General features: G+C 37.4%; 1 protein-coding gene across 1 annotated transcript; it reads left to right on the top strand.

The window, feature by feature from the left end:
• Window positions 1-578: 578 nt before the first annotated feature.
• On the top strand, window positions 579-7,915 carry LOC141647110 (uncharacterized). The gene is made up of 17 exons (XM_074455151.1): window positions 579-896; window positions 1,948-2,092; window positions 2,215-2,351; window positions 2,547-2,650; window positions 2,753-2,848; window positions 3,397-3,490; window positions 3,715-3,835; window positions 3,923-4,110; window positions 4,322-4,413; window positions 4,869-4,924; window positions 5,037-5,126; window positions 5,216-5,315; window positions 6,112-6,216; window positions 6,343-6,415; window positions 6,984-7,147; window positions 7,291-7,345; window positions 7,487-7,915. Exons 1-17 carry the CDS (start codon window positions 683-685, stop codon window positions 7,540-7,542), a joined length of 1,890 nt encoding a protein of 629 aa, XP_074311252.1. The 5' UTR covers window positions 579-682; the 3' UTR covers window positions 7,543-7,915.
• The last annotated feature ends 902 nt before the right edge of the window (window positions 7,916-8,817 follow it).

Genomic DNA, 8,817 nt, shown 5'->3' with positions numbered 1-8,817 from the left:
TGAAGTTCAAAATACATATTTATTAATATTTTATCTATGAATAATTGATAATTAATAATTTTTATGTCACTGTTATGAACATGTTTCTACAACTTATATGTTACAATGTCATTATATAAAACATATATTTTATATAAGATCGATCATAGTATGAACCTACCTCGAGAAATTTTCAAATGATTAGGATCGTAAAATTCTACAATCATAATAGATCATAAGATATGAGATCAGTCAAGCGTTTTTGGATCGTAAAATCGTAGAATCGTATAATCGAATAAGAATTTCGACAACAGAGGTTATATGTAAAAAATATTTGGCAAATAAGTGAGACATTTGATATGTGTGATATAAAGCTATAATCATGATACAATATTTTTATAAAATATGAGCAATATCTTATCTACACAAGGTTGAGTCGCTCGCGAATTTTTCGAGTCAAGCCCGCGCTTGCTCTGCTTGGCTCGTTAAGCTCTCAAGCCGAGCTCGAGCTAATCTCGCACAAGCCGAACTTTGACCGAGTTTTAACCGTGCCTCGAGTTGCTTCCAAGGTGTCTCGTATATTACCCACCCTTAATATAAACCGAGAGAAAACACTTCAATTTCTCGAAGTCTCCCTCCTCAATCCCGAACAACAAAACACTCACCACTTCCATTACTATCACTTTCCTCCTTCACTCAAACCATGGAGCATCAATTACCGTCCTCGTCCTCATCCTCATCCTCCTCCTCCTCCTCGTTAGACGACTGCTTAAAGCTACTTAGCGGCGAAAGCGATGAACAACGACTCGCCGGCCTTCTTCTCGTCACCAAATTCTGCAACCGCGACGACCACAACTCTATCCTCAAAGTATACCACGCTATTTCCCCTCGCTTTCTCGACCGCCTTTTGCGCACCGGTATGCTCTTACTTACCGAATTAATTCAGTGACGGAACCAGAATTTGAACTTACAACTTAACTAGTAATGCAATACAGTAAATTAAAAAAAAAAATCGAATATTTTTAACTAAAAATTCAATTTGTTTAGCTTTTATATTATTTGTGTGCGGTATTTTAATCAAATGTAAACAAATGACCGAGACAAAGCGAGTATTAGTCAATTGACTTGATGTTTTACTAGAGACGATGTTTAATTAGAGTGTGGTGTTTATGTTGTTGATGAATTGTTATTAGGTATGCGCGAAGGTAATGAGAATTGCGAAGCGTATTTGCGTTTATATTCTTTGTGAGCGGTATTTTAATCAAGTATTTTAATCAAATGTAAACAAATGACCGAGACAAAGCGAGTATTATTCAATTAGGTTGATGTCTTTACCGGAGACGGCGGTTAATTAGAGTGTGGTATTTATGTTGTTGATGAATTGTTATTAGGTATGCGCGAAGGTAATGAGAATTGCGAAGCGTATTTGCGTTTATATTCTTTGTGAGCGGTATTTTAATCAAGTATTTTAATCAAATGTAAACAAATGACCGAGACAAAGCGAGTATTATTCAATTAGGTTGATGTCTTTACCGGAGACGGCGGTTAATTAGAGTGTGGTATTTATGTTGTTGATGAATTGTTATTAGGTATGCGCGAAGGTAATGAGAATTGCGAAGCGTATTTGCGTTTATATTCTTTGTGAGCGGTATTTTAATCAAGTATTTTAATCAAATGTAAACAAATGACCGAGACAAAGCGAGTATTATTCAATTAGGTTGATGTCTTTACCGGAGACGGCGGTTAATTAGAGTGTGGTATTTATGTTGTTGATGAATTGTTATTAGGTATGCGCGAAGGTAATGAGAATTGCGAAGCGTATTTGCGTTTATATTCTTTGTGAGCGGTATTTTAATCAAGTATTTTAATCAAATGTAAACAAATGACCGAGACAAAGCGAGTATTATTCAATTAAGTTGATGTCTTTACCGTAGACGGCGGTTAATTAGAGTGTGGAATTGTTATTAGGTATGCGCGAAGGTAATGAGAATTGCGAAGCGTATTTGCGTTTATCTGTTTCGGTTCTTGCTGCGCTTTGTCGTGTGCCGGAGATAGCGTCGTCTGCTGATATGCAGTCTAAGGTTCCTACTATTGTACAAGTCATGGAGAATGAGTAATTTTCCTTTGCTCTCATTCTATTGATTTGAGATGTTGATTTTTGTGTTGTGATAACAAACTGTGTTGTGTTTCGGTTTCTGATGTCGTGTTATGTTGCTTTGTTGTGTTTGTATGCAGTTTAGAGCCGTCTCTTTTAGAAGACTGCTATGAGTTCTTGTTCCTAATTTGTACCAACTCGGAGAACGGAGTTTCCACTTTATTCGAGTCTGGAGGCCTCAGATCGCTGACTGTGCATTTGCCTTCGTTGCCTGATGGTATTCAACTCGAAAACTGAATGAATTAAGATTTTTAAAGTGCCGTATATGCTTTGATTACATAGTCTGTGTAATTTCTGATTGTTCTAGTCTGTGTAATTTCTGATTGTTCTGTTTGATCCTGTATTGCACAAATTAGTGATCTCTTGTTGTTCGAATGCTTAAATATGTGTGAACTCGTCTCTGATTTTGTAGGCTCTCACGTATTGGAACTTTCCCTGAGACTGGTACAGCTTATCTTTAGTAAAATCTCTGTGGATATCATCGTGAACAGACATTTGACTGATCTGTCAACTATGGTACTCTTTCCTCTATCAAACACCTACATTTTTTGTAGTTCACCATTTCATCTTATTTCGTGCTGTAGTTTTTGGATCGATGACTGAATCTTTGTCTTTCAGGTGCCATTTATAGCTAGGCAATTTGCCTTGTTGCAGAATGCTTTGAAATTTGACCTGCTCCGGCTGTTGTGTGTGATCCTTTCCTCTGATCATTCGGTATGTTCAAATTCTTATGAATGTACTACTAGATTTTTTCCTCTATTGTTTTCGTGTTAAGATTAGGTAGTTAGCAAACAGTTTCCGTAGGCAGTAATTCAGCTACGGTGGGAAATTCTTATGAATACGTCACTGTAACTATAGATCTGTGCACAAGACCTAAAGTTGCTTTCTTTTTTAAAAAAGATTGCTTGATATGTTTTTTAATTTGAAGGTTTAAACTATTGACCTGCATTGAGGTAAACCTTATCTGGTTTTCGATTGTGCCAGATTGTCGCTTTTTCTGTGATTCTGAGCATTTCTCAGTGTGACTGAAATCCTTCTAGCACCCCCATTGCTCCACTTTAGGGCATAGATATAGCTTCATTATTTTGGTTGCATATCACCTATGGAAGTTGACGGCAACAAGTTTACCAGACATGTAGGTATTAAGTAAACTTTAATATTCGGAGATTGTTTTACGAGGATTGGCTCTTAATTGATTCTGCATAATTGCGATACCATTTTAACCCATTTCTGTTCCCTTTTACTTGGCAAAAACATTTCAGGTTCCTTTGCATACTTCATTACGGTCAAAGTCAGATGATACATGGCCTGTTTATATACGCGCTGGTGTTGTGGACATTTTACAAAATCGAGTTGGTAAGTTTGTCTAAACACTTTAAATAATTATTACATCGTGGAAATTGCTATTCAATTATTTTCTGTGGTCAATGCCAAGTGTGTTGCTTTAGTTTGCTGCCTGCATAAGTCAAGGTTGCCTAATTCATTATGCATACGCCACATCTAGTACTTTAGTTCTGCTTCTTATGAAGGCTGCTGGTTTCATTGTTAGCTTGATTGTACTGATCATCTTTTGTAAACAGGTCCAGACGAGAAGCTTCAGGGTCTTATTGTGGCAGAGTCCATGATATCCTTACTGGGTGAGCGTTGGCTGATAGATCAAAAGGATGTCCCTGATCTACATAAGCCCACTTCATCTGACAAGTGAGAACCTAGAGTAGAAGTTTTTGTATTCCAATAAGCCATTTTGCAAGTGAACACGATACATATTTCTCCTTCTTCATGCCTCAGGTGTTTATTACTTGTTTTAGAGTCAGCAAGGGTTGAGATTGCTGTCCTTCTCAATGAGCTAGCCTACACGAAATATGAAACTTCATCATCGAATTCTGAAGCTCTTCCTTTAAAGATCCGTAATCTGGCTATTGCCTTTTCTTTGGTAGAAAAGGTAGTCAAACTCATCTCAAATATTAGTGAAGAAGGTAATTTTATTCTGCTTGCCATGGCTGTTTCAGTTTCGTGCATTAGATTTTAGTCAGGAAGGCTTCTCCAATTTCATGCTCTTTCTTCTATTTTTTTTCTAAGGTTAAAGTGAATAATCTTTTGGTACTAGCACTTTTGTTAGTTCAGTGTAAACAATGTTCTTTCTTTTTGATTGATGGGCCGCACTGATCAACATTATTGCAATTGCAGCGGGAATTTGTAGTGATGACACCTTCACAAAGGTGATTTCTGGGCTTAATGAGACACTTGAAGTAGTCCTCGAGTATTTAAAGGATGCAAAGGTAACACATACACTTTATCCACTAAATGGCTCCCCAGTTTGACTTCTACTGCTTGAATTTTTGTGGCTACTGACGAAAATCATGCTGAACATATTAACATGATACTTCCTCCATCCAAATTTTGTGCCACTTTCCTGTAACAGTTGCACACACACTGATTCAGAACAAGTGCGGGGCAATTTTTACCAATTTTAAGTCAAAGGACTATAATGACGTTTCTTTATTTTTTTCCTTAAATGTAACATCTAGTTAAAACTGGGGACAATGTATTTGGGATGGAGGAGATATTAGAATTGCTTTCAAAATGATTCAGCTACAGGCTTAAAGAATTTTTTTATGATGTTTAGTGAGAGAAAACTGTCATCAGTGCTTCTTGGTTATATGCTGAACTGTGAAATACTATTTCGAACATTATAGATTGATTCCTTCAATTAATAGAACTTAATATTGTGCAGGATCACGGCCATAGGAAGGGAGATGATCTTCTTGCTTCTGTGCGAGTTGCTGGAAGGTTTTTTGTTGACCTTTTCCTTTGCTCTGAAGCTTTAGTAGTATGGGAACTCCTAAGTTCTACTTCTGTTCTTTGGGATTTTACTTGACATTTTTTTTCATTTCTTTTTCAGTTATCTGGCAGAGGCGCCCTTAGCATCCACAGAGAAAGTCAAGGACCTTTTGAGTTATCTGCTGTCAGTTGAAGGTGAAAATGAGTCAAGGTTAGTCGTACTGGTATCACAGATCCAAAGTTTAATTAATTATCATTTTGAGCTTTTGATACCATGTACCATTTGTTTTGATATTCCAGTCCCTTTCTATCTGTCTGCTTCATGCTTCCCTTCCTCTGTCAAGCAACAATGACGACCGACGGAGTAAGAATTCTGGCTTCCTCTGGAGCTTATAAAACAGTAAGTATCTGCCTTTGCGCTTTTTTAGAATGAATCTTTGGTGCACATGCATTAAGGATTATGAGGAGTTAGCAGTTTATTCTTTTATAAGTTAGAGGTAGCCATTTATTGACATTAGAGTTTTCCAAGTTTTCTTGTTCATGCGTGCTGGAAGGTGAAGGTCCAAAATAACTGAACTACCTGTAGTGTTGGCCGACTACTGTTAATAGATAAAGTGAGGGCCAAGAGAGACATCCTCTGCTATTTTGTGGTCACAGTCGTGTGGCAGGCATGTTTGTTTGGTGTTGGTCAGGGTGGGATGAAGGTTTAAATTCAATTGCTCAAGCTATTGTTATTTGGCTGCACTTCCAAGTCTATATTGGTTGTCGCTTATGTAAGTCGGAGTCTACTTATTCACTGCTTAGGGTTTATTTCTCCTTTCATGATATGAATTCGTCACTACTTCCACTTCCTGCAACAACATAAAGCATGAGAAAGTTGTGATGTTCATTATCTCATCAACCATTCTGTTGAACTAGCTTCACCATAGTAATGTCCTGTATAGCACACCCATTCAGCTTTCGAGCTCAAATCTACGTAGTAGTCGATATAATGTCTTGTTCAAACAAATTATAGGGAAGATAGCTAATGAGTCAAAGAAGAAATGTCCTGTATAGACGATTACAGTTGCTTTATCTTAGTAGTATTTGTTTTTCTCAAGGAAAGGTATTTATTAAGTTGTTACTTCATTGGTAGCATAAGGAAATTAAGGAATATCAAAGAGCACATTTAATGAAATTATTTATGGGTGTGTCAGGTTATGGATTGTCTTGTACGATTAGTTGAGAAGGATCCCCATCTTGTTGAGGATAGTGGCTCTATATTTTTGGCATGTGATACGGTCATGAACTTTTTGTTGAAGGTAATACAGCATTACAGCATATGATATCTCGGCCTTGGATCTTTACCATTACACATTAATTGTACCTGTGGTTTTTGATTTCTGACTTTTCACTCCCCTTTTCTTTGATGCATTGATTTTCTCCAGAGAGAACACATACATATCCAGCTAGATGAATCTGCTTTTGTCAATGTCTTGAAGGCACTAGCATATTGGACAGGTATACGTCCATTCGCTATTACATAGCTTTTGCGAGGATTTACAGAAGTCAATATAGATTTTTGGCTTGGATGTTTTTGTTAACTGCAATTCTAGTTAAATACACAGGAAGACTGATACCTAACAATTCTGCATTCATGACATACCTTTCTCTAACATAATCAGAAAAATGACGTAACTGTACTTGCTGCCTAGTATCCGTGATAAATTCTAATTCATAGGCATTCCTGTTAGTTAAGAGGGGAGTCTGATAATTACAAGAGAAGATGAGAAACATATTTGCTTTCAAGGTTTGCCTTTGATTAGACATGGAATTAAAGGATAATTACCTTAAGGTGGTGTCCTATCATTCTTTCCATTCAGTATAATTGTAGAAAGTTAATATGATTTATGTCTGGTAGTGAGTGGTGTTCTGTCCCTGGTTTTGTATCATCTAGGTGGAATGTTTTAGGTGATGTTCCTTTTTTACTGTTAGATGCAGTTCTCGTTTCACAGCATTCTAACTTCTCTTTTGTCATGCTTAAAACTTTAGTTCTTTTTTTAATGAGAATTTCTCTCATGGTGCTCAGAAGGAACACGTGACTCTTCTATCATAATGATGGCATCTAGTATCTGCTCACTTATATTTGAAGCCACGTCAGAAGAGAGCCTTCTGCGATATCCAGATGTTGATAAAAACATTCTTAGTAAATTATCTCAGCTCATCGCAAGAAGCCTGACAATAAGCGAAGGGGTAAGTTGTATCTGAACTTGCTTGGGTCCAATTGTTATGCTTGCTTAATCCTTTTTCGTTCATAGTTCCTACCTGCACTTTGTTAGACTTGATGGTAATCTAGCATTATTCCAAGCAGCTGCTCACACATTGATTATTTTCAGGAAATGTGCGAGGATGACAAATCTGAAGCCGATCTTCGTCAGATTATAGCTTCAGGTGTGTTTACCAATTTCTATTTGTCAGCTACTTAGACACCTTATTGTATTAGTAAAGTTGTGGTAAAGACAGTGCAGATTATTACTAAATTGCGTAGGTTGCGCTGTTATTTGAATTCAGTAATCACCAATTTGATTGCAGGATATTCACAGTGGTCGGAAAGATTTCCCTTGGTCAGACAGGCAGTTGAAAGATAAAATGGTAGAAGCCTCGTCATAATTTTGTTTCTGTAGTTGGGAAGCCTACTGTATATGAGCATTATGAGCATTATGAATGATAACTGCTGCGGGCACACAAGAGATGTCGCACCTCATGTCGTCATAGAAGAAACGAAAGCTATTACTCTTTCCCGCTCTTCTGTTTTGTTACTTCCTGTCACTCCGGTAGAAAGGAGAACAAAGTGGTGGTTCGATTGTTCTCATCTAGCTAACAAGGGGATCTTGTAATGATTTTCAATCTTGTCTATTTATCGCGTTTATAATGTTTTGTTATCGAATTAGTCTTTCAACATTCGTTTTTATTAATCAGGCAGTCTCTAATAGTAATGGCCAGGCGGAGTTCATTTACAAATTCTCATATGATACGGTCATAATAGTAGTGTTATTTCGAGGCTAAGCCATACCATGACTAATGAGGTTACATGGCAAATATGGCATAAGCGAAAGTAATCTTCTACTAATAGCTAAACAAATTTCCATAATATCTTTCACCCTTGACCCCTCGAGAATTACTTTATAAAGAAGCTTAATTCGGTTCATCCGTAGTATAGTATATATAATGATAGCATAATCCTTTGATCTAGTAATGTAGCATGTTACATTGACATAATGCAGCACCAAAGGAATATAAGGTGAAAGTTGTGTCATTAGGTTGCGCTTTTTCGGATCAAGATTGTATACATTTGATACTTTCCATATCTTTTGGATGCGCCTTACAGGAAGAATCTCCTAGGCTTCACAAGGCAGGATCTTTTCCACCCTTTGGTACAAACATATTACATACGACTATACGATATTATCATAATGTCATTTACCGTGTTTGTGCTAAACGGGCTAGTTCTTTTATCGAGTCACAAATCCGTTTTAGGTTGCTTCAGTTTGAGAAAACTAGATTGTAAAACTCTAAGGGGGCGTTTGGTACGGGAAAGGGTAAGAGAATGAAATCAAGAAAGGGTAAGAGAGGGAAATGAATGGGATCACCCATATTATACTTGGGTGTTTGGTTGACAATTAGAGGAAAATGGAATTAAAAGCCAACATCCACCACCTCCACCACCATTACCCACCACCTACCACCATTATCTACACCGACACCACCACAAGTAGCGGCGCCGACGATCTTCCTCACGGTACCCCACGGCGAACCTAATCACCGCGCCTCACGCCCTCAACAAACACCACAATCCCGACCCCAAACACCTTATTCATTCTAAAAAAATCCACCACAACCCTTCAAAAACCCCTCCCCCACCC

The sequence above is a fragment of the Silene latifolia genome, chromosome 3 (genome assembly GCF_048544455.1).
Source record: "Silene latifolia isolate original U9 population chromosome 3, ASM4854445v1, whole genome shotgun sequence".
Taxonomy (NCBI): domain Eukaryota; kingdom Viridiplantae; phylum Streptophyta; class Magnoliopsida; order Caryophyllales; family Caryophyllaceae; genus Silene; species Silene latifolia.
This window is presented reverse-complemented; position numbering and strand designations above follow the sequence as displayed.